At 36.9% G+C, this 27,372-nt stretch overlaps 1 protein-coding gene across 1 annotated transcript; it reads left to right on the top strand.

The window, feature by feature from the left end:
• Nucleotides 1-11,035: 11,035 nt before the first annotated feature.
• Nucleotides 11,036-18,698, top strand: miip (migration and invasion inhibitory protein). Its single transcript, XM_051673530.1, has 9 exons — nucleotides 11,036-11,496; nucleotides 11,701-11,879; nucleotides 12,134-12,236; nucleotides 12,372-12,483; nucleotides 14,076-14,152; nucleotides 14,258-14,384; nucleotides 15,645-15,741; nucleotides 17,092-17,223; nucleotides 18,351-18,698. Exons 1-9 carry the CDS (start codon nucleotides 11,217-11,219, stop codon nucleotides 18,486-18,488), a joined length of 1,245 nt encoding a protein of 414 aa, XP_051529490.1. The 5' UTR covers nucleotides 11,036-11,216; the 3' UTR covers nucleotides 18,489-18,698.
• The last annotated feature ends 8,674 nt before the right edge of the window (nucleotides 18,699-27,372 follow it).

The raw sequence follows: 27,372 nt of genomic DNA, 5'->3' as shown, positions 1-27,372 counted from the left end.
ATTTTACCCTCTCCAACTTCTTCCACCGGCCCCATTTTTTTGTGATGACAACAGGTGGAAAAATACCAATATAAATTATATCATAAATACAACTGTAAATATAAATATAATAATAATAATTGAAAAATATATCATGACTTATAGATAGTTTAACACAATTCTCATAAATATGGCTACAACATGGACATAATTTGATACACCCCCAGTTTGCGCGCATACACCCACAGACAGCGCAAACACTCCCATCCACGCCCACTTGCAATTAGAATTAGCGCTCTCACGAAAATTAGCAATAGTACTTATACAAAACATAATACAACGTAACATGTATCAATACTGAAATAACTCAACAGACTTACTGAACCACAAGAAATATTATATAATATTTACACACCTTTCAATCAATATGCACATCAGCAATTATAAGGGAACAGCAGTGTGGATGTCATTTCTGTGCAGTCTAAGTATATACAGTATATTTTAGTTACTGTGATAACATGATTTTTAAATCAGGCCCTGGGAACTTGATTATTTGGGCAGGCTCAATTGTAAGCAACCACCCAAAGTACTTATACAATGCCCTAGCAACCGCATAGCAACACACTAAAAACCACCCACAATACCCTAGCATTATAGCGCTGACTTTTGCATGGACAAGCAATCACATTTTCTCAACTAATATTTCATATTATGCCATTTTAACCAAACTTACCTTGTATTTGTATTGAAAAGATTGTAATATTTATATGTGTATTTATACTATAATACATGAATTTCTCCTAGTTTCTTGAAACATTTAACATGGATGTCTAGGTGAATATTTGCACAAAATTGTCAAACTAATCAATCAATGTTACTTGTTGCATAATGGCTTGGCTAAAGCTAAGTAACTGTTCCCAGGGGCTGAAGTAGATCCATGTTGGAGGTGTCTGTCTTTTGTGCTTCAGCTCTTGGCAGATTTATGGTGATGCTGTGGTGACCTGCCCTCCATCACACACTCATTCCATTTCTGACTGGCTGCTGTGTTCCCTACAGGAGATTTACTGCTCGAATTTAACTTGTTAGACAAGGGACAACAGGTACAAAACAAAGAGACCGCAAGAGCACATTAGTCACCCCCCACGCACACCCTGCAATCTAAACAAGACTTTATGTTCGCACAATTAGCTCATGAATAATAATTCCTTTTTTACTGTAAATCTCCACTTTCAAACAGCCCTCCTAAGCGCTCTTCTCTCCTAAGAATTCTTCTTTTGTTTTAGGTAATTTGCTTTCTTCATGCATATCGCTTCCTACTGGGCAGGGAGGAGAATTTATAGTAAAAAAAGGACTTAAATATTTATCTGTTTCTTACTCACACCTATCATATCGCTTCTGAAGACATGGATTAAACCACTGGAGTCATGTGGATTACTTTTATGCTGCCTTTATGTGCTTTTTTGAGCTTTAAAGTTTTGGAGCCTGTTTACTTGCAATGTATGGACCTACAGAGCTGAGATATTCTTCTAAAAATCTTTGTTTGTGTTCAGCAGAAGAAATAAATTAATACATGTCTGGGATGGTAAATAATGAGAGAATTTTCATTTATGGGTGAACTATTCCTTTAAATGCCACATTTAAATAAAGTGAAATATTTACGGTTTTGTTTGATGTCTTCCCTGATGAGGACTTCTGATGTAGCAAACACTTTCTTGTCCAAAGCAACAGTACACTTACTATTCCCCTGGAAAAACATAGTGCCTTGCAGAAGGTTTGAGCATGTGAACCTATAACCCTTGGGTTATTAGCCAAGATTTCAACCACTAAGCTACACTTCTCAAAAATGCCTTGTGGTAACACTTTGAATCACATGCACAACAAAATAAGTATGCTGTATTTCAGGCTTTTGCTAACCTGTTATTACTCTCTGTGTTACCAAGGCAATGCAGGGAAGTGGATGCATTCCCTTGTTTAGGGGTTGACCTCATGATTTTTCTTAAGCATTATTGCAACCACTTTACTGTTTTATATAGCTTGAAATGGTTATGATAATACCAGAAGGGCTGTTGAGTGAAATGGTAGACCTTGGTTGCTCTGAGCCCTGATCCAGGTTGGTTCTTGCTACATTAAACATCATTGGCTCGAGACTTGCATGCATCTGGCTAATCCGTCTTATCTTAAAAACATCCAAACTCTATCTCACACACATAGCAGAAACAATCGACCCAAAAGTGTTCTTCTGTCAGCCTATCCACAGCCCGGTCAATATAAGGCTACCTGTTTTAGTGCAGTTACCTCTGGCGATCTTATCAGTTTGAATAAAATGTTTTTCAGTTCAATTCACTGTGACAACTTAACATAGTATGTGTGAATAGTCTGTCATCTGAAATATTGAATAATTCAGTGGGTTCCAAAAGTCTGAGATCACAAGTGAAAACGCTTCTTTTTTGCACTCTACAAAATAAATAAATAAATTATTACATTAATAAAATTATATTATCAACATATCAATTTGAGTGAAAATTTTAATTGAACAATTATTTGGTATCCCTTTTGCTTAAATGACAACATGCACTCTGGCTCTGGAAATGTGTGGAAAAACCTGGTGATCCATGTTAGCATGATTTGAAGATGTTCCAAAGTTGCAAAATTTGGGTAATAAATTTGCTTACGTTTCATTAGTGACCTAGAAATTGTGCAGACTCTTGTATTTCTTCAGAATTTTGTGTCATAACTTTTCTTTATTTTAGACAGTGTTGGGGAATCTACTTTGAAACTGTAGCTTCCCAAGCTACAAGCGACTCATAAATTAAAGTGGTCATGACATGCATTTTTTGTTATTTTAATATGTTCCCTTAGGTTCACTTATAATATAAGTAAAGTGTTTTTTGCACAAAAAACAGTCATATATTTGTAAAACCTAACAATTTTCCACCCTCATTCTTAGCCTTTGTCAGAAATACTTGTTTTTTGTGCTGCTTCTCCTTTAAGACTTGATGTAAATGACCACTGTTCTGATTGGCTCTCTGCTCTTGACTGAACTGCTCTCTTTTCTTGCCATCTCACTGCTCTCTGCTACTGGGCAGGCTACGAAATTAATTAAAGGTAAAGTAACGTTGATGTGTTGTTGTGGCAGTCAGATGAAAGATTTCTACCGCAGTGTGACATCACAATGTTATGGAAGTAAAGAACAAGTTGTTTTGGCAGCTTGGTTTCAACAAATGCTCTTTTTGCTGTGAGGAGGAAGTTTCGAGTTCTGAAACTTACATTATGTTTTCATAGTACAAAGACCTCTACCTTAAACTACACTTAAGGTTTTTTTTTTGTTTGTTTGTTTTTTAAAGTAGTTAGCTACTCTACAAGTTAAAAACAAAAAGTAGCTAACTACATTGAAGCTATTTAAAGAACAAAATATTTTTAGATATATTACAATCAGATTATATTATTTAACTCTGCAATAATTTCTGATTGCAAAATTCAATATCACTTGATAGTAATATATTTAATAATGGTTACTTACCTTAAGAAAATTAACCAAGGTTGTACTAAAGTAACCATAGTTTAACCATGGTATTAGTAAAACCATATAGTAACCACAAAATTAACCATGAGGACTACATTCATAGTTACTACAATATTACTATAGTAAAACCATGTTTAATTTTTGTAAGGGTGAAAGAAATATGCTGACAACATTAAAGGTGCACTCAGTAATTTTTCTTCATTAAAAAAGTTTAACTGAAGTTTTACATGAACTGTAATTTTGCTATTAATGTATGAAATCATGAGCACTCACATTAAAATGAAGACTCCAGTCATATCAGCATCCTTATAAAAGCTGATTTATTCTTCATGGAGAGGGTCCGCACATGGGGGCTGCCATGTTACAATCACATGACCAACCAAATACTATTCGCTTAATCTCAGTAACCGTCCTGTTATTTGGCACTTTCACTCATTGATTAAAGTAATCATGGCTGACTGAGAAAAGTGAATTTCTACAAAGGCATCTGAAACTGAAAACTACTGATTTTAAATGATGCTGCATCCAAGCCACTAGGTGTCAGTGGAAGTCCAAGATGACACAAAGACAAAAGTTACTGAGTGCACCATTAAATTAAACAAACTATATAATAATAATAATAATAATATAAAATATAGTTATAAATTATATAATTAATATACACTAATAAAACTAGAAAACACATAATTTTATATAACTGAATTGAAATATAGATATAAACAGCAGCAATTAGCAAAACATTTCTCTTCAAAAAAGTCCCAGGCAGCATGGAGCTCAAGTAAACCATTTATGTGAACTAGTTCATTTGCATGAACCTTACAAAAGAACCGACTCACTACAATGAATCAGAGTTCCCAATGCTAATGTCTACACCAGACGCAAGCGATGTAGTGCGATGTGACAAAAGCAAATCGTTCCCATTATAATCAATGATGCAGTCTACACTGGATCTGTCAGTTGCGTTGCGCCTTGTCGCAAGGACAGTACTAGAGAGAGAGAGAGAGAGAGAGAGGACGGTTTGATTACTCCCTCGCTGCTTACGTAATAATGTGACAAATTTACATGCTGTCACACTACTGATAAATGTAGTTTAGTAGTGTCACTATTTTTAGTTATTGAGGGCCTACTCCCCGACACTGGTTTTAGCATCTTTCAAAATCCTAAACTTTGTTTATTTCCAGCTTTAATTGAAAAAAGTCCCATGTATTCAATGTGGTGTCAGACCCGCAATATGCTTTAAAACAATTACGATTTCAGTCTGTCTGGGGGTCTGGGTAGCTCAGTGAGTAAAGACGCTGACTACCACCCCTGGAGTCACGAGTTCGAATCCAGGGTGTGCTGAGTGACTCCAGCCAGGTCTCCTAAGTAACTAAATTGGCCCAGTTGCTAGGGAGGGTAGAGTTACATGGGGTAACCTCCTCATGGTCGCTATAATGTGGCTTGCTCTCGGTGCGTGGTGAGTTGTGAGTGGATGCCGCAGAGAATAGCGTGAGCCTCCACACACGCTATGTCTCTGCGGTAACACGCTCAACAAGCCATGTGATAAGATGCGCAGATTGACGGTCTCAGACGCGGAGGCAACTGAGATTCGTCCTCCACCACCTGGATTGAGGCGAGTCACTACGCCACCACGAGGACTTAGAGCACATTGGGAATTGGGCATTCCAAATTGGGGAGAAAAAGATTTCAGTCTGTCTTTTATATTTTTTGTTTTGCTAATGGCGGGGGCGTCGTTAGGGCACAACTTGATTTTAGTCGAGCCACTAATGTTTTTTTGTTCAGAACTGCCCAGGTGATGAGTTGTTTTTTTTAAAGAAACTATTTCATCACCAGTTGCCTGTTTAAAATCAGAACTATGATGCCTGATTCGTAAATGAATCACTCTTTTGGATCAGTTCTTTTGAATTAATTACTCAAATAGGTTGGCAAATTGTTCGCAATTCACTCTGAATCAGAGCGTTTCTCACACCATAAAACATAAAACTGAACACTTTAAATAGATAAGGTCTTCAGTAAGTCCAACACTGGCATGTGCAGCGTTTAAATGACGCTGTACTGCAGGTAAAGACATTCTCCAATCAAAGAGTATCAAAACAAGTGCATGGATGCATAAAGTACCAAAAAGTACAATTATTACCATGGTTTTTGTACATGTGCTTTAGAGTATCAAGTATTATGATGTATATCAAAATACTATAGTATTACCATCACTGTACCATAGTACTGTGACAGCAGGCTACCTGATACCTAAAAGGTCATTGTGAGAAACTTCAACTAGTGAGGTCATGATGTTTTAAAATCATGCAGACGCCCCTGGTATTGGGAAATATCTTATATTTTGTAATATTGCTTAACGTTTCTTAGAATTGTCCTCTCAACAGTGAACAGGACTCCCACCCCCAACCCTGTGGTGGACCAACAACTGGCTGACGACCTGAATGTGTTCTATTGCAGATTTGAAAGGCCCAATCTCACACCCCACATCCACTCTGACCTTCACTTCACACAAACACCAACACATCCTGCAACCCTCCTCCTCCCCACTCCTGCTACTCAACCTGCACTTAAGATCTGTGAAGATGATGTGAGCCGTGTCTTTCGGAATCAAAAGACGAGGAAAGCTTCAGGCCCAGATTGCGTCTCACCAGCATGTCTTAGATCCTATGCTAACCAGCTGGCCCCCATCTTCACACAGATCACTGGAGCAGTGTGAATTCCCATGCTGCTTCAAACGCACAATCATTATTCCTGTCCCAAAGAAACCAAAAATCACAGGACTTAATGACTACAGACCTGTCGCCCTGACATCTGTGGTCATGAAATCATTTGAGAGACTGGTGTTGGCCCACTTGAAGAACATCACTCGACCCTTTCTAGATACCCTTCAATTTGCTTATCAAGTAAACAGGTCTGTGGATGATGCAGTCAACATGGGATTGCATCATATCCTGCAACATCTGGACAGACCAGGGACATATGCAAGGATCCTTTTTGTGGACTTCAGTTCAGCTTTCGACACCATCATCCCAGCTATACTCCAGAATAAATTACACGAACTCTCTGTTCCTATGTCTATCTGTCAGTGGATTACCAGCTTTCTGACGGACAGGCAGCAACTTGTGAAACAGGGGAAATTCACTTCCAGCACCTGTACAATCAGCACTGGTGCCCCCCAGGGATGTGTGCTCTCCCCACTACTCTTCTCCCTCTTCACCAATGACTGCATCGCCAAGGACCCCTCTGTCAAGCTCCTGAAGTTTGCAGACGACACCACTGTCATTGGCCTCATCCGAGATGACGATGAGACTGCATACAGAAGGGAGGTTGAACAGCTGGCTGTCTGGTGCTGTCAAAACAACCTTGAGCTGAACATGCTCAAAACGGTGGAGATGATTGTGGACTTTAGGAGGAACACCCCAACATTGACCCCCCTCACCATTCTAAACATCACTGTGGCAGCAGTGGAGTCATTCAGGTTCCTGGGCACTACCATCTCACAGGACCTGAAGTGGGAGACACACATTGGCTATATTGTGAAAAAGGCCCAGCAAAGGTTGTACTTCCTTCACCAGCTGAGGAAGTTCAACCTGCCACAAGCGCTGCTGATACAGTTCTACTCAGCGGTCACTGAGTCTGTCCTCTGCACTTCAATAACTGTCTGGTTTGGTTCAGCTACGAAATCAGACATCAGAAGACTACAAAGGACAATTCGGACTGCTGAGAGGATTATTGGTTGCCCCCCTGCCCCCCCTTCAAGAACTATACACTTCCAGAGTGAGGAAAAAGGCTGGAAAAATCACTCTGGACCTCACTCACCCTGCCCACTACCTTTTTGAACTGTTGCCTTCTGGCCGACGCTTCAGAGCTCTGAGCACCAGAACCGTCATGCACAGGAACAGTTTTTTCCCTCAGGCTATCCGTCTCATGAACTGTTAAATTGCCCCATTGAGCAATAACTATGTGCAATACACAGTTTAGTCTTTTTTATATTTATCCAACACATCCAACCTCATCTGCCATTTCATTCCTCTGAGAGAAAAAAAAAAAAAAACTTTTGCACTGTACATAACAGATAACAGAATTGTATTAGATTGCACTATGTATGTGTTTGTGTGTATGTACAGTATGTGTCTGTACGTATGTGTATAACTATTTTTTATTTGTTATTATCTATGTCTTGCTGCTGTTTTTGTATTGTTTTTGTATTGTTGTACACTGGAAGCTCCTGTCACTAAGACAAATTCCTTGTATGTGTAAGCATACTTGGCAATAAATTTGATTCTGATTCTGATTCTGAACAGCAACAGACATGACAGTCCTCTTCAAATTGGCCAAATACTGCCCTCTGTTGGACTGGATATCTAGTGCACAGAGTAACATGCAAATTACAGACCATAGTTCTCATTATGACTGTGCATTTAATCACTTCTATTGCATGTTTTACTGGAACCTCATCAAAATATGCTGACAGTTAAAAGAAACCTAGTTTTTGGGAAATTAAATGGTAATGCAATTTTACACTCTCTCTCCATGCGTTTCTAATACAACCAATTTAGGACTATCCCAGTGTTTAAACTTGTCAATATTTTATTTTTCTTCCTGTGGGCATGATGAGTGATCCCTCGTTAATGAGCTATAAAGTATTCAAGCAGCACTCTTTAATGGTTCACAGCACAACTGCTGTATAATGTTAATGGGATGCAACAAAACAGTGCAGTGGTCAGTCTAATGACATTGCACTTGCTTGGACACCTCCGAACACATTAGATACGTGCTCTGAATATGCAGAGATATTGCGCCTACCCGGATCTGCAGTGAGCAGGAGAGTGTCCACATCATTACTGTCCTCGCTGTCACATGCTGTCCTTTGATTACTGCCATTATGTCTGGGAATGAAGCTGAACACTTAAGAGTCAAATCAGAGAATAAATGGATCCATGTACAAATAAATATGAGTGTAATGAGATTCACAGCATAGGCAAGGAGGAAGCGGGAACCGGTTGATCAGCAAAGTAAACTTTAATGACAGAACATAACTCAAACATAACAATAGCATAACAATAACATAACTATAACATAACAAAACATAACTCAAACATAACAAAACCTAACAATAACATAACTATAACATAACATAACTCAAGCATAAAACATAACAATAACATAACAATAACATAACAATATCATAACAATAACATAACTATAACATAACTATAACATAACAAAACATAACTCAAACATAACAAAACCTAACAATAACATAACTATAACATAACTATAACATAACATAACATAACTTAAACATAACATAACTCAAGCATAAAACATAACAATAACATAACAATAACATAACAATATCATAACAATAACATATCTATAACATAACTATAACATAACTATAACATAACTATAAAATAACTATAACATAACATAACTCAAACAAAACATAACTCTACCATAACATAACATAACATAACATAACATAACAACATAACATAACATAAAAGTGATTTACAGCAAACAAAACAAATACGCGCGCACGTGCACACAACACGTGCGTCTCTCTTCCGAACTGGCGTCCAGGCCTCTCCTTATCTCTCTCCCGCTGATTAGACAACTCGGCGCCAGGCCAAGTTCAACTTGTTTTGAGTTGAAGCATGAGTATATATATGTTGACAATGTTTTAGGTGTACTCTCTAGATGGCTGCCAAAAGTTTGGAATAATGTACAGATTTGACTGTTTCGGTAGGTAATTGGTACTTTAATTAAACAAAGTGGCATTCAACTGATCACAAAGTATAATCAGGACATTACTGATGTAAAAAACAGCACCATCACTATTTGAAAAAAGTCATTTTTGATCAAATCTAGACAGCAGCCATCACTCCAACACCTTATCCTTGAGTAATCATGCTAAATTGATCATTTGGTACTAGAAAATCACTTGCCATTATATCAAACACAGTTGAAAGCTATTTGGTTCGTTAAATGAAGCTTAACATTGTCTTTGTGTTTGTTTTTGAGTTGCCACAGTATGCAATAGACTGGCATGTCTTAAGGTCAATATTAGGTCAAAAATGGCAAAAAAGAAACAGCTTTCTCTAGAAACTCATCAGTCAATCATTGTTTTGAGGAATGAAGGCTATTCAATGCTTGAAACTGGCAAAAAACTGAAGATTTCATACAAAGGTGTACACTACAGTCTTCAAAGACAAAGGACAACTGGCTCTAACAAGGACAGAAAGAGATGTGGAAGACCAGATGTACAACTAAACAAGAGGATAAGTACATCAGAGTCTCTAGTTTGAGAAATAGACGCCTCACATGTCCTAGAATTCATTGAATTCTACCCGCTCAACACCAGTTTCATGCACAACAGTAAAGAGAAGACTCAGGGGTGCAGGCCTTATAGGAAGAATTGCAAAGAAAAAGCCACTTTTGAAACAGAAAAGCAAAAAGAAAAGGTTAGAGAGGGCAAAGAAACACAGACATTGGACAATAGATAATTGGAAAAGAGTGTTATGGATCTTAACCCCATTGAGCTTTTGTGGGATCAGCTAGACTGTAAGGTGCGTGAGAAGTGCCCAACAAGACAGCCACATCTATGGCAAGTGCTACAGGAAGTGTGTGGTGAAATGTCACCTGAGTATCTGGACAAACTGACAGCTAGAATGTCAAGGATCTGCAAAGCTGTCGTTGCTGCACATGGAGGATTTTTTGATGAGAACTCTTTGAAGTAGTTTAAGAAGTTCTGAACATTTTTTTCAAATTCTAATAGTAATTTTTCATGTTATTAATGTCCTGACTATACATTGTGAATATATAATATCACTTTGGTGAATAAAAGTACCAATTTATTTCCATAAGAGCAAAATTTGTACACTATTCCAAACTTTTGGCCACCATTATGTGTGTATATATATATATATATATATATATATATATATATATATATATATATATTTTTTTTTTTTTCACATTGAATAGCAATATGGTTTTTAAAACTATTTTACTATCTATAGATAGATGGATGTATGGACGGACGGACAGACAGATAAATACTACAACATCTTATGTTAGTATAATTTTATGAATTATATATTGTACAGTCAGTCAGACAGACAGACAGGCAGATAGATAGATAGATAGATAGATAGATATTTAGATAGACAGACAGACAGACAGATAGACAGATAGATATTTAGACAGACAGACAGACAGATAGATAGATAGACAGACAGACAGAGAGATATTTAGACAGACAGACAGACAGATAGATAGATAGACAGACAGACAGACAGATAGACAGATAGATATTTAGACAGACAGACAGACAGATAGATAGATAGATAGATAGACAGACAGACAGACAGACAGACAGACAGATATATATTTAGACAGACAGACAGACAGACAGATAGATAGATAGATAGATAGATAGATAGATAATGTGCATGTCTCTTTAAATCAGCCTTGTGGTCGCAGACGCATTGTGGGAAAAGTCCGGAGCCAATCAGAATTCCCCTTGCCCAGTTTGACTTTTTGTGGTGGAACTAAGAAATGTTACAGTTTCTCATCGCTTTTTCCTTCATAATATTTCACACAACGTGATTTAACAAAGTAATATTTAGCTACCTAATAGATGCAGAGCGACAGTATGTATTTAACTCTGTCGCGGCGGCGCGTCTGATTGTGGTGTTGCTATGGCGACGGAATGGCCGAGATCGTGCAGCTCGACGCTTTGCGAAAGCGGAACAAAGATTTGCTGGAAAAACTACAGAAACAAACCGAAAAGCTCAGTCAGCTAACGCTCTCACGCCCGGACGAAGAGGCCAAACGTCAAAACTCTGTCTGCGAAGCGTTTACAGGCGGGAGCGACCAGCGGCGAACGCCTTTAACGGAGAGAAACGGAGACGTTACGGCGGCTCGTGCCAGTTTGGCTGGAGCATCTTTTTCTAAAGCAAAAACAGCGATGAAAACCACCAAAACATCCGGTGAGGAAATAAAACTACTGGTGTTTTAGAGCTGTGATGTTAATTTCATGTGCTTATATTCCCTACTATTGTTGTAGACAGATGGTAGTAGATGTGGTACCATGGTACTGTGTCACTGAAGCTTTGTCAGAAACAATGAGCATTTATATGATGGATCTATATTTTAAAAGCAGTTATGCCTATGTCATATTCTTGTATCCTCAGATGAGCGGTTTCTTGGAGATTGTGAAGTCACCACACCAAATCAACACAAACAAAGTCCTGAACCTGCCACTTACAGTAACTTACTGCAGGATGCAGGTAACAGTCGCTGGAAGGGACACAGCAGATCCGAGAGACTGATGCTGCCCAAATCCGCATCTCTCACATGGGATACTGATCAGGTACCCTGTACATGAACTTTGTGCCATTCACACTCAATAGATTTTAATATCTGAAACTGTTGGGCCATATAAGTTAACAAGCTAATTTGATGATGCTTAGGTGATGTTTTTTTTGCCAGATGGCGGCACATAACCGGTTTTCTCTTTGTAACAAGCAACTGCAGAGATAAATCCCTGTCTGATTAAGTTTAGTGAGAGAGTTTTCATTTCAGTAGTGCCAAATGTGTACTGTTCTCTTTTCCTTGGAACTGCAGAGAGAGACTGATAGCACAACGACTTTGTATTCTGGTCTGGAGACCGATGCTACATCAGTGAGACCACACATACAGCCATTACTAGGCTATGACTGGATAGCAGGTGAATCATTTGAATAATATACAAACCAATAATCTCAACCGATGATTTTCCAGTTACATTTACATAGATACAGCATCATTTTCATGCAGGTGCTGGTTGGAAACCACTGAAGCTTACAGGTTGATTTCTTTATAGGCCTTTTAGATGCCGAGAGCTCTCTTACCGAACGCTCGGAGCAGTTCTTCAGCGAACTACGCAGCTTCCGTCTTGTCAACCGAGATGAGTGTGTTTACAGCTCGCTATCAGGGTTGGTGTCTTTGTGTAATGTAACACTTCAGATTGTGTCACCTGTTGCACAATGAAACTTGTTAGATGATTCTACAAGCCCAGTGATGGTCACATACCTTCCTCTTCTTTAGTAACTCATTACTAAAGTTTGTTACAATAGGAGAATTGTCATTTAAAATGTATATGTAGAAATCTGGGCCTGTAGTCACCAAAAAATGTAAGGCTTAAAGTAGCTTCTAAACCCACTACAACATAGAAGTCGTCCATTTTCAAATTTCTGTCTTTAAACGAATAGTTCACCCAAAAAGGAAAATTCTCTCATTATTCACATATCTTGATGCCATCCCAGATGTGTATGACTGTCTTTCTTTAGCAGAACACAAATGAAGATTTTTAGAAAAGATAGAGCTCTGTCAGATCCTTATAATGCAAGTACACCAGCACTTTGACGGCCCAAAAGTCATATTTAGGCAGCAGAAAAGTAATCCACGCAACTTCAGTCGATCAATGAATGTCTTCTGAAGCGAATCAATAGGTTTATGTAAGAAACAGTTTGATAATTAAAAAAGTTTTTTTTTTAATGTGTGTGTGGATTTTCTCCCCAATTTGGAATGCCCAATGCACTCTACGTCCTCGTGGTGGTGTAGTGACTCGCCTCAATCCGGGTGGCGAAGGACGAATCTCAGTTGCCTCAGATTCTGAGACATTCAGTCCGCACATCTTATCATGTGTCTTGTTGAGTGCATTACTGCGGAGACCTAGCGTGTGTGGAGGCTCATGCTATTCTCCGCGGCATCCACGCACAACTCACCAAGCGCCCCACCGAGAGTGAGAACCACATTACCGAATTCTCGCGTGAACATGCTGATGCACTTACGTCACAGGAAGCGCTTTTTAAAAGTTAATAATGTTTTAATTATCGATTTCTTTTTTACACAAACGTATCAATTTGCTTCAGAAGACATTCATTGATCGACTGGAGTCGTGTGGATTACTTTTATGCTGCCTAAATATGACTTTTGGACTGTCAAACTGCTGACACCTTTGTACTTCCATTATAAGGACCTGACAGAGCTCTATCTTCTTCTAAAAATCTTCATTTGTGTTCTGCTGAAGAAAGAAAGTCATACACATCTGGAATGGCATCAGGGTAAGTGAATAATGAGAGAATTTTCATTTTTGGGTGAACTATTCTTTTAAAGGTTTACAAGTTATTGTTAAAAATAAATTCCCCTATGGAGAAAATTAATGGAATTTTCACTTCTGGAACCAGACTGTTGTGCTTTATTGCAAACATAATTGCTGTTTTCAAATAGGTTTCCCCGAGTACACCTCCCGTCTGCCATTGGTTGGCCAAAATGATAGTCCCACCCCAAACTCACACCATTGGTTGAGCCAAATGTTGACATGTTGAGATGCTCAACATGAAGAGCCACAGTGTTTAGAAGAATTAACCTACAGATAGCTTACTTACAGTTGTCTCTGCACATTAAACTAGGAATAGGAGAAAATCATTTAACATCGAAAAAAGAAGACACATTTCACCTTTAATTCTGAGGAAACATTTAAGTTGTCAGCTTTTCTAAACACATAAATGCTGCTTCTCCACAGACCTCCATTTGTTGCTGATGTTGCATCTTCCTCACTTGAAGGCGATGATCTGCAACAGCCACCAGATACACATCAGTGTAAGAGATCTGCTGATTTGTGACTGAACCTGTGTATTTACACTCTTGTCATCATGCACAATATTTCCGCCAGCACACGGATATATTTTCTTTTAAAATCCACAGGCACATTCTGCTACAGAATAAACAGTCGTCTGTTTGCCGTCCCGCTGGACACACAGGCTGCATGTCCAGTGTGTAAGATGCCCAAACCTGAACACCCCCATACTGAGACAGAGCCTGCTTTCATCAGGTAAATACCTTTGAAATAATTATAAACAGTTTGTTCCCCCTTTGTACAACGATTCAAAAAGCCATCATATACAGCCATCTAAAGTACTAGTAGTTAAAATAGAACCAATTTAAAAAAAGAAATTAGAATAAAAATAATTGTATGTACTATTTGAATATAAAAAAACATCAGTTCATATGTAAAGGTGCTGTAACGATTTCAGACGTTCTACATCCACGAGACTGAGCCGTTGGATTAGCCATGCCCCCTCTTTCCAAAACCCCGAACTCCAAAAATACCAAAATGAGCTTTATCTAGAGCAGAAACGGTTGTTAAAAACAACAGCTGCAAAATAGCACCCTCAACTGACAACTGTTATGAACAACATGGCATAAAATGTAATTATGCCTCAGTAATTCGCTGCAGCTACAATACTATGAAAACGCGCAAAATGATTGACCGGTCGAAAATGTCATTGTCCACGGACACATTTTTGTTTGCTGTTTACAGAGTCTAGAGCTGCCACAGAGACAGGTGAGATATCTCAACACACTTATTTTATTAATATCTTTTAGGGTGTAGGAATATTTTTTGCATACCTTTCCATGAAAAAATAAAACAAAATCACTTACAGCACCTTTAATATAGCTCAGAAAGTTCAGACTTGTTCAAGTGCTCAGACTTGATTCATAAAATGTTAGAGGGATAGTTCACCCAAAAATGAAAATTCTCTCATCATTTACTCATCCTCATGCCATCCCAGATGTGTATGACTTTCTTTCTACTGTGGAACACAAACAAAGATTTTTAGAAAGATATCTCAGCTCTGTAGGTCCTTTCAATGCAAGTCAACGGGGTCCAAAACTTTGAAGCTCAAAGAAGCACATAAAGGCAGCATAAAAGTAATCCATAAGACTCCAGTGATTAAATCCATGTCTTTAGAAGCTCAATTATAAATCTCCATTTTTAAACAGCCCTGCTAATTGCCACTGGAGTTGTATGGATTACTTTTATGGTGCCTTTATATTCTTTTTTGAGATTCAAAGTTTTGGTCACCATTTATTTGCATTGAAAGGACCGACAGAGTTGAGATATTCTTCTAAAAATCTGTTTGTGTTCTGCAGAAGAAAGAAAGTCATACACATCTGGGATGGCATGAGGGTGAGTAAATAATGAGAGAATTTTCATTTTTGGGTGAACTTAATTATATTTATTTACTGATGAATCAGTGAGTGACTTCCGTGATAAACAGTAAAAGCACTCTCTCTGCACTTGTTTCAGGGTCAGTATTCCTCGCTCAACTCTGTTGCCAGCATACAAATACAAAGCCCACCGTCGCTGCAGTTTTGATCCCTCTGACAGTCTGGGTTTACCCTCGGTGAGTTTCATCTTGGGAAATGAACGTTGAGTTAAGACTGTTTTCTCTAGTGAATGACTGATATCAACCAGGGTGATTAATCTGGCAATATTTAGCCATTTTGAAATGATCAGCATTGTTCAATAAATGTGCCTTCTTTGACTATTTAATAGTGTTAATCACTGTTATCCCCATTGTGATAGTTCCAAAATCTACAATCAAGCTTGTTAATAGATAAAAGCAAAAAGCCACTAGAGGCAATGCATTACTTCTTATTCCACATCCACACTAATACATTTTAGTTTGAAAATGCATTAATTTCACTAAAGGTTTACACCTCTCAAAAATGTATTTTGACTTTGAAAAAGCAAAAGTCGAGGTCCCAGTGAGGCACTTACAATAAAAGTGAATGGGGCCAATTCGTAGAAGACATAAACAATATGCGTGTTGACATAAAATCACTTACTAACCTTTTCTGTGTAAAGTTATAGACAATTTTACAACTTTGTTGACATGACATCCTAAAACCCTAAAATGACTGTAAAAATGGCAGTTCAAACTTTACAGCTCAAATAATGCACAAGCTTTACCAGAAGAATTAATGTAAGTGCTTTTATAAAATTATAAGCTTCACATTTCTGCCTTTAAACCTTCCAAAAACTGTCCCCATTCACTTCTATTGTAAGTGCCTCACTGTAACCTCGATTTGTGCTTTTTTTTTTTTTTTTTATAAAAAAGGACGGACAATTCAAAATAATTTTTTGTGGTAATCAACATTATGCTACAAATGCTGTCAATTGAGCTTAACTTGTACTGAACCCAAAATATTGCTTTAATATAGAATATGCAGTCACAGGTGTAGGTTTATAGTCATTGTTTCAAACATGGGTTATCCAATCAGAATTAAGAGTAGTAACTATCCATTTCATAATGCAATTATTCTGTTTGAAAAAAATGTTTATTGAATTTTGAATAAACATTCATCAATGTCCATGGAAAAAACAAACAGATTGATTGTACATAATTTTTAAAATATGGACAAACATGGACATACCAAACAAATCTGATCAATATGACCCTCTTTCCAAAAAAGTGCAGTACTCTTTGAGGACTTTGAGAATTAGCAAATACAATTGTTTAGAGAAACACCTGCTTTCCCATATCTTATGCCGTTTTTTATGTAACAAAAATGACTACAATAAAAGTAAATTAATTTATTTTTAATTAATACATTTTTTGAACATATAATGTATTAATTTTAGTGTTTCAGCATCTACGTCATCTACGTCGAACAATTTTATTTACTGTACTATGCTTTTTTTTTTTTTTTTATCCCAAAGCTGTTAAACATGCAAACATACATTTTTGCAGCACTGTTTGTCCGGGTGGTCCAATCCCACCCTGAACTCCGGCTCTCAGATGAGCAGTTTAGATCTGCGGGGATCCATAGCAACATCGGCGGCCACAGAAGGGTCAACTTCATGTTTGTCAGACAATAAACTGGTGAGACAAGTTCTGTGGAAGTGATGAAATTCTTATACGTAATTATGTTTAGCTGAAGTCTCCTTTTTCACCTCTCATGAGTTTGCATCCCTGAAATTTGTTAATTATTAATGGCATTTCAATGTCACAACATACTGTAAGAGTTTTTGTACTAGGAGTCACATTGACTGAGAAACAAGAATGTGTCTGCTCTCTAATAATAAAAGTACCAGTATTCAAAACCGTTAACAAGATAAAAAAATTCAAATTTTGGCTGGCATTTTTTTTTTTTTTTTTTACTTTTGTGCATAAAACTCCAAATGTTTTAATGGGTCCAAGGGACTCAAACTGACAGAGCAGGTCACATATGTTTAATTTATAGAAATAATTTTCACACGATTAATACTGGAATGGTTTGTTTATTTCACTCTTTGTGTAGATGATCAAAGTTTTAAACATGTAATAATTTGTATTTTAAATGGATTTTCACAGTTTAATATTGAAAGTCTGGGTCTCAGATAGTGCTTTAACAGTAAAATCTATACATAAATGGCAATTTAAAAAGTACCAAAAATAAATGATGAAGGCCTGGTAAAATGCTACTGTTAAGTTGGTTTTAATGTGACAAAAATAAACAAGTTGAAATCTGTTTGTTTTAATAAAAACCATCCCCTGGGACAGTGGTTGAAAGCCTCCAAAGTTGAAGAAACACCTTTATGGCTTTTTCATGCTTCAGAAATCATGTAACTGTAAAATAGTAGATAAAAGTCAGTTTTACTATCATTTTAATTTGTAGAGCAAGAGACAACCGCAAATTAGTTTCCCTGGAAACCTTGAAAATTATCTTATTCAGGCATCTGTTTGTTGTAACCTAGACCAAGATGAACTTTACATTTGTTAACATCTTTAAACCATGATATAGTAATTACATGAAACCAGTTTGCTCTGTCAAATGTTTAATGCTTGTTTCATTTCAGTCTCTTAATCTGAAAGCTGTGAAGTCCAGGAAAATGCAGACTGCAATCCAAAATCCAATTTTAGATTCTTGATATGTTTGTAGCTGTTTGTCTGCAGAGGCAGATGTTTTCTCTATATGACTAATATGAGAACATTTCATTTGCTAACATGTAATCACCTCTGTATTGTAGGGTTCACCCTTGCCCAAGGCATCGAGAGACCAGCTGCTCAACCCTACTCGCTTGCCACGACATCGCTTTCAGCATTTAGACCCAAAGATGGCAGATTCCCACAGTCCTTCTTACGCTTTACTAAAATCATTACACTAAAACAAATGAAGTAGCACGTGAACGTTTGTCTCTCCAGTGGATCCCCTGTTTATTGAAATGAGTAGTTGAGTAAACTTTTGTATGCATGTGTAATAATGAACAAACATGTGAATCATTTTATTCTTCAAACTGCTTGTGAAATGAAATTTAAATGCAACACAGTAAAATAAAAAGTAACACAAGTTTTTTTTTCTTCTGTAGTTTATCTTAAATGCATGATAAGAAAACTATCATTTGACTTTAACAGCAAATGTCTTTTAAAAGTACACTGAACAGTAAAACATGCTAAATCGTTTAAAACATGATCCCTAACCCTTTAATGTGTAAACTTAGTAATAGTATACTCATATTAAAATGGTTAAATGCTGATAACTAATATATCTGCACATTGTTTACTAATTCTTATTCATATTCACTAATAAATGTAAACAATGCACGTTACGTTATTCACAAAATTCTTACTCGCTGGATGTGTATATGTAAACGTAAACTTACTAGAGATCTGCTGTTCTCGCGCATTGTGGTGTGGATTGGTCTCATTGGTTTAAGCCTCTACCCACGCGCTCTAATATAAAGGCGCTAAACTCGAACTGAAAGGCACACAAAGTCAATGACGTTCGTGTAATGAAGTACACTCATTCAGAACTAAATAAAACCATCAGCTGGGGTCATGAACGCGCCATCTTCCTCATCGAACAGGACTTTTATTTTACTGTATTATCTGGTGAGTGTGAAGGCAACTTCAGTGTTACATTTTATTTTAGACAGAGGGCGATAATTATACATGTTTTTTATTATTTATTTATTTTATCAATAGTATAACTTAATGGTAATGGTACTTTTACTACTGTCGGTTTTAGAATGAATTCTAACTCAGTGGTATTAAAAGTCTGTGTCTCAAATCCTAGTGAGCTGCCTATCTAGACTGCATTTTGGTCGCACGTGCCAAAAAGCTGCTATACTATTTCAAAACAAAGGTTCCAGTTTTCCTGTCTGGTGCAAAAAGATAATTTATTATTTATTTAGTCATTTAGAAAACTATCTATTTTCAGGTGCTTTAAAGAACCAAGAGACAAATACACTGGTCTGAAGAACTTGTATTGTAATATCAAGAACTTTTTATCCTGTGATCCATATGGCCAAATGGTTCTTGATAAGAATATGGTTCTTTGCTAAACCTGAGGCGCTCTAGTCTAACACACTGAAGAACCTTTATTTTTAAGAGTATCTAATGCCCAAAAATGCTGTCTAGGTAGGCATCTCACCAGGTTTGGTCTAACATTTAATAGTTTAGTTTTAAGTTGTGCATGTATATTAACCAATACATCACGACTTCAGGTTTAAAAGTCTCAAATGTATTAATAATGATCTATTATTTAATAAACCCAAAGTATCAAAATAGTGAAAGAGTTTTAACCAAAAGTAACAGGTGCAGAGGCATTGCATGCAATAAAAAATAAAATAAAATTAATTTCAGAACACTGACCGTTGGAGAGCCTTTAACCAAAACTGCACTTCACAGTTTAGTCACAAAAGAATTTCCAGTCGTTATACTAACAGGACAACAAAATATGTCAGTTACTGGTAGTCTGCATACTCATTTCAGTCCTGAGATATCAAGGGAGAGCTTTGAATTCTGATTCTTCTATAGTTTAACCACAAGTTTAGATAACTGATGTATAAATAGCTGACCTTCCAAAACAGATCAGTAAAGTGAACCTTGGATGGAATGGACCTGCAATTTGACCTGTTTTGAAAGGCTGCAAAATAACCAGGGTTCCCCAATGCAGATTACCTATGTACCAACCCACCCACTCACAACGATGATGAAAGCATTTGATGTGGTGGCTTTAATCATGTCCATGTACATTTTTTGTGTGGTTTTATGGTTATTTATCTAAGTGACCTTTTCCATTTTGTGATATGTTACTTATCTGTTTGTTCCCAGGCAGGTTGGTGAGACAATGTTTGCTTACATATGTGAATGTGTCTGTCTTCCTGTTATTTATTTAATCAAGTGATTCGAAAGCATCACATCCAAAACATTGTTTCTCAATCCACATTCAAAAACATGTCCTTCAGTAGCGTTTTCCCCAGAACTTAATTAACAACTACAAGTGGATGGCACCAGTGCTCACTGGCCAATAGACTTATCTGTTTTCTTTCAAATTGATTGACATCCATCTCTGACTCAGCTTTGATGGTAAATCTTAACCTTTTGCAGAGGCAAAACACTCAGGTTAAGTACATCTTCAAAAAAGCCTTTTAAGCAGCTAGATAAAAACTGAATACATTGGAATTATATACAGCTTGCTAATAAGGATGTCTCACTGGATGATTAACCTCTAATGACAGTTTCTTGTCATCAGTTATAGTTTTAGGAATGTTTAAAAGCTGTGCACACCCTTCCTAGTACCTTAAACAATGGTAAGCTAATGCCATTATAGAGTATGACAATATCAGGAAGATAAGACCCTTCCTCTCTGAGCATGCCACACAACTGCTTGTCCAGTCACTTGTCATAACTAGACTGGACTACTGTAACGCTCGCATTGCAGGCCTCCCTGCATGTGCAATTAGACCCCTGCAAATGATTCAGAATGCGGCAGCACACCTGGTCTTTAATGAACCAAAGAGAGCGCATGTTACACCACTCCTTGTCTCTCTTCACTGGCTGCCGCAAGGCTCGGATGCTGGCATACAGAACAGTCACTGGGTCTGCTCCAGCATACCTAAAATCATTTCTGCAGAGCTACACGCCCACTAGAAGCCTGCGGTCGGCTAAGGAACGTCGCCTTGTTGTACCAACACAAAGAGGCACCAAAACACTTTCCCGGACTTTCAGCTTCATCATACCATGTTGGTGGATCGACCTTCCCAACTCCATCCATGAAGCAGACTCACTCTCTGTCTTCAAAAAAACGACTAAAAACACATCTTTTCCATGAGCACTTAACCAGTCATTAAAAAAAAAAAAAAAACATCCTGTTGCACTTTATTCTGTTTTGAGTACTATTCTGATGCTAGTGAAACTTTGTAATATGGCACTTTTCGTACCACTGTCTCCTTAAGATGATTCGCTTATGTTTTCCTCTTTTGTAAGTCGCTTTGGATAAAAGCGTCTGCCAAATGAATAAATGTAAATGTAAATGTATATGTGTCATCTTTTAATGCCACAAGCCACACAATTGCCTACGAGTCATATGGGGTAAGATTATTGTTTGAGGCTATCTACCCGAGAGGTTTTTGAGTGAATATGTTACCTTCAAAGCCCCTTAAAATCTCTTGATGAACGCAATTTCTGTCCTTTGTTGTCATAGACTATTTCCTATTGAAACAGGAAGTTTGGGTGGGACATACCAAGGTAGGGGAGGGACATTCTTCTTCTTCTTTAGATTTATGGCAGTTGGCAAACCAGCAGGGGAGGGACATTCCCATTCTAGAGAGCATTTTATTGGACAAAAATTGGGATATACCCTTGAGTACAAGATGAGTCATCAATATTTTAAGTACGTGTTCAGAAGAGAAATACAGTAAATGATACAGGAAATGTTAAATGCGTACATTAGCGTTACATAGCTTTACAGCTAACAGACATGGGTTAATAGCCAGAAAACTCAAGTGAATGTGTCTGCCTCTTGCAAGACGACAAGGAACGCCCACTCCACGACATGCCCACTCCAAGTAACGCCTCCTTGGATCACAAAGTGATTCTATTGGTTGAAAGAACTTTTAAAATCCTCAGCAATCTCTGTATGATTCATGTTGTCTTAACTATGTAACTTGACAAAGAATAACTTTTAAATTATATGTCACATATTATTAAACCGATGATATAAATGAAATTAAACACTTCTCTGTTCTGTTTTCTCCAATTAGCTTACAAGCTAACCATTTAGCTTACAAGCTAACTGGTTAGCCTAATAGCTTAGCATACCATTAGCTTCTTCTCCTCTTTATTTTCATCACATTTCTCCTCACTGTCACCCTCTAGTGATACGGCGGTATGATTGTATTCATTAGAACTTTTAAGTTGCTGTATAATTAATAATTTTACAAACTTTTCATTTTTGTATCTTTTTGGTTAAGATTAGGTTTAGGGGTAGGGATAGGTGTAGGGTCGCAGTGGGACTCCAAATAAACACAACAAACACAGTGCATGAATGTAACATCCAACGGTTGCGAAAGATTCAAGCATTTCGCTGGTTATTTGAAGAGGGCGTAACTTTTAGTGGTCTGCCTTGTAGTGGGCATGTCTTGTAGCAGTCTTGCGGGATGCAGACAGACCCTTCTCAGAAAACTTCACTTTTTGATTTCATGGGGTCTTTAAAACTGGTCAAAACATTATTATTTAAATATTGGTAATGTTCAGCCAAAGAACCTTTGTTTGATTTAATCACCATTAGAGCTGTGCGACATAGCTAAATCTATGTTTTTCAGCCTTTTTGGCGATATTTAGTATGCATATTTAGAATCTTTATTACCAATATTCATGTATTTGCCCTGAAATGGCTTATATAACAGTTAATCTTGTTAAAAAACACTTAAAGCTGCACTCAGTAACTTTTGTCTTTGTGTCATCTTGGACTTCCACTGACACCTAGTGGCTTGGATGCAGCATCATTTAAAATCAATAGTTTTCAGTTTCAGATGCCATTGTAGAAATTTAGTATTCACAGTCAGCCATGATTACTTTAATCAATGAGTGAAAGTGTCAAATAACAGGGCGGTTACTGAGATTAAGCGAATAGTATTCGGCAGGTCATGCGATTCTAAAATGACCGCTCCCATGTGTGGACCCTCTCCATGTAGAATAAAACAGCATTTATAAGGTTACTGATATGACTGTAGTCTTCATTTTAATGTGAGTCCTCACAATTTCCTACATATTGCAAAATTAAAATTCATGTCTTTAAGAGTTAAATGTTTAAAACGATATTAAGAGTTTAAAAAATTACTGAGTGCACCACACTGTTTTCCACCACCCCGATCACACACGTCAATATGTTCTGTGTGTTTACATCTGGTAGACATATTTTTTTGGATTGTTTTCTCATCTGGAATAAGACGCTTCCTCTCGGAATATCAAAAGGACATTCAGAAGATGTCTTTGAGACATTTATGATTTAGAACATACGTAAATCTGCTCTTTTTAAGATTTTTATCAAATGTAAATAAGAATATGACACTTTCCAGATGAAACGCTCATAAATGGACATCTCGGAGACATATGTATGCTATTTGGGAAATGAACATAAATTGTATTTAATCATTTTTATTTGTATGCACCACAACGGCTTGAGGCTGTCTACACTGGACATGTCGACACGAACGTTCTAAACCATTTATTTGTGTTGTTGGTAGTAGTAGTGCCAGCTCAGGCAGCGCAAAATGGAATGGGACACCCATTTACTATTGGTGCAACGGACACACCGCAACGGACGCTTCCAGTGTAGACAGAGTCATTGATTATAATGGGGTTCTATTGCTTTTGATGCGACGCCCACGTCCGGTGAAGACAGAGTGTTTGCTGCAACCGTTTCACGGAAATGAATCAAACTCATCCAGTGCCATTTTTGCTACCTGTAGTCCAGGGATGTTAAAACAACTCTGTCTTAACACTTTGTCATTTGAGATTTGAAAGATAAAACCAATAAACACACAATAATGACAACAAAAAAACTTTTGCGCTCATATTTATGATGCGGTCAAATAAAAAGTGCATTAAAATCACAGCGATATTCTCAATCTCACTTAATTTTATATCGCCAGCAAAATCATCGTGGATATATCGAGAATATTCAATATATCGCCCAGTCCTAAAACAAGGACATTAAAAATCTTTGCACAATATTTTTACAATGCGATAAGAATGTAAACTTTCCACGTCCACAGCAGTTTTACAGGCAGGACTATCTATTTGTATATCCACTGTTTTTCTTTTCTTTTACAGCTTTTTGCTCTACTACACAGCAAATGTCCCAGTAAATGTGATGGTAAGTTTAAGCCACTTCCTCTTCAGCTTCACTTTCACAGACAACACGCCAAGACGAATTAGATCATATTTCTGAGATACAAGCCTATTTCGATAACATTCTGCACAATAACTGTTTTGAATGCAATGATTGTATCTGCTTTTCTCTGTGAAAATGCATTACAAACAAGTCTAAGGAAGATAAAAAAGAATAAAAGAACAAAAGATAAAGATATTAGGAAACAGGTTCACTTCTTTTTAAGAGTGACTAATGTCAATGACATTTAAATTGCCAGACCTGATAACATGTTTTTAAGTCTGAGCAGGTTTGAGCCAAAAAGGTTTATATTAGCATTCTGTTCATAAAACTGTTGACACTGTAATACTTGAATATTAATCAAACATACAGTTGTACACTCAAAAATAATTTTAAGATTACACATTTCAATTTCATAACCAAATTCCATCAAATTGAATTAAGTCATCTTTAAGAAAAGAAAAGAAAAGAAAAGAAAAGAAAAAAATATATATTTTAAGTTTATGAATTACATTTTGTTAAACATTACACAATTAAATTTGTTATAAATATTGAAATGCGTAAATCTTAAAAATAGGCTTTTATATATATATATATATATATATATATATATATATATATATATATATATATATATATGATGTATTTTTTTTTTTTTTTTTTTTCAGTTTATAGTATTGCATGAGCTGTGTAAACATCATCCCTTAAATGTTTCCAAAACTGTACTTAAACGTAATGTCTAGGCTAGGGGGAAATGACATTGCACTTCAGACATTAGCAACACATAGTCTATATAGCATCATCCTTACAATGTAAGCATGATGTAAAGTCCTTAAAGGAACTATAAGGGCAAGCATCACTATTACTAATACTATTGCTCATTGTAACGGTTAAGGGATGGGCAAGGAGGAGGCAGGAACCGGCAAAACTTTAATGACATAAGCTCAACTTAAAACAACATAAAACACATAGACTCTCATACACACGCACCGTGTGTGTCTCTCTCTCTCGTACTGCCGTGCACCCTCACGGCCCGGCCACGCCCTCCTCCTCGTCATACTCATACTTAAGGTTAGGCATCTGAACAAATATCTAACCTTAAGTACTAAACATTGTTGCATCAAATCATGTAGCATGTTGAGGAAATGTGCACCATTACTTGTCTAAGTGATCTGATTTTAGATTTTTGCCTGGTGGACATAAAACAGGCAGAAACACATGCTTTTTATGAGATTTTACTCAGCCTTTAACTTAAAAATTTCCCTTTAGTTTCAGAATGTGTACCTCTAAGTCCTTTATGAGTGTATTCTTAAAAACATGGTGCCAGTCACTTCAAAACATGTCTAAGTGTACTGCATAATGCACTTTTACTCTCACACAATAACGTTGTGAATATCACATAAAGATGTGAGATAACCTTTGATGTTTGCAATGTGTTTCTCATGTAGGTAAAGCAGAACATGACCATAAAAAAAAGTGCTTTGGTGAATTTCACTGTTATCAGCGACAGGGATTACAGAAATGTGACTGCTGCACTCGTAACTGCACTGGTTAGTAGTGTTATGACATTTCCTAGCATTTAGAACCCTAATGGGCTTTTCACACTTTACATTGTTAACACAGGGTCAATTTAACCCTGGGTTAACATCCTTATCTTGATGCATGCTTCACAATGTATGTACTTTACCCATGGTTAATAGTTAATCATGTGTAGTCAATGTTCGAGATTTCACTCTGTACACTTGTACGTCCTGGGTTAAAGTTGTCATGAAATCAAAATTTACCCTATTTACTTCCTTTATACACATTCCTTGACTGGTCATATTGTGCAGGATTCATCTGTGCACTATATTCCAAAGGGGAGGGGGATGCCAAAATGTAATAACTTGTTCCACCTCTGAAACTACTTTTCTTCACAAATTATGTCACCAAGCCCTCTTAAGTTTCAGTCAATGGGTTTCTGCGTTGTTTTAGGAGGGTATTAATCTGGAATGCCCACTTTTCATGATCCAATCTTTATTACTTGTTATATATACTATTTCACCTGTAAAGATGTCACATTATGAAAGTAAAATCAGTTGCGATTACCTTTTCATGTTGACTTTAATATATTTATTTGTACATTTACAAGGTTAATAGCCTTTATTCATGAAACACAAGCAGAGCGAATTTCTGTGTAAATCGTACATAAAACTACTCTTCCGTGAACTGTTGCTATCAATTCCTTGGTATAGTTTACATAAGAATGTTTACGTAACAATTTATGCAGAAATTCGTTTTACTCATGTTTCATGAATGAGGCACATTGATTGGACAAGTACAATACAGTGTTCCAAGGCAATTGTGTAACAATTTTTACAGTTTCCCTCAGAAACTGAAAATAAACTTACCCCATAATGGTTTTGAAATGTTCAAAGGATATGAATATTTAATGAGACAAACACTAATTGTTTTTGATTTGTTGTCTGTTGCTAAACAGCTCGCATAGCATCTAATTATTTCTAACGTGGCCTTAATTGGCATGAATTCGGCGACAATAGGTTGAATGTTCTGCTGCTGAAATTGCCCTCTGCTTACTGAAATTTGAATCATTGCCCCCAGTGGCCGAAAATGGAAGTGTTGTTGAGGTAAAATGTCCACAGAGTGGCGCCAAAAGCGAGCTATATTTTTAGTTTGGAAGTAAGCAGTTTAGTCAACAGAAATGCATATTTATTTTTAAGGGATAGTTCACCCAAAAATGAAAATTCTCTCATCATTTACTCACCCTCATGCCATCCCAGATGGGTATGATTTTATTTCTTCTGCTGAACACAAACGAAGATTTTTAGAAGAATATCTCAGCTCTGTAGGTCCATACAATGCAAGTGAATGGT

The sequence above is a fragment of the Myxocyprinus asiaticus genome, chromosome 35 (genome assembly GCF_019703515.2).
Source record: "Myxocyprinus asiaticus isolate MX2 ecotype Aquarium Trade chromosome 35, UBuf_Myxa_2, whole genome shotgun sequence".
In the NCBI taxonomy this organism is placed as follows: Eukaryota; Metazoa; Chordata; class Actinopteri; order Cypriniformes; family Catostomidae; genus Myxocyprinus; species Myxocyprinus asiaticus.
This window is presented reverse-complemented; position numbering and strand designations above follow the sequence as displayed.

Coding starts and splice junctions, on each gene's coding strand:
- miip (XM_051673530.1), top strand. CDS start 11,217: ATGGCCGAGATCGTGCAGCTCGACGCTTTGCGAAAGCGGAACAAAGAT. Junction 11,497..11,700: donor GAAAACCACCAAAACATCCG/GTGAGGAAATAA, acceptor TTGTATCCTCAG/ATGAGCGGTTTCTTGGAGAT. Junction 12,484..14,075: donor GTTTACAGCTCGCTATCAGG/GTTGGTGTCTTT, acceptor GCTTCTCCACAG/ACCTCCATTTGTTGCTGATG.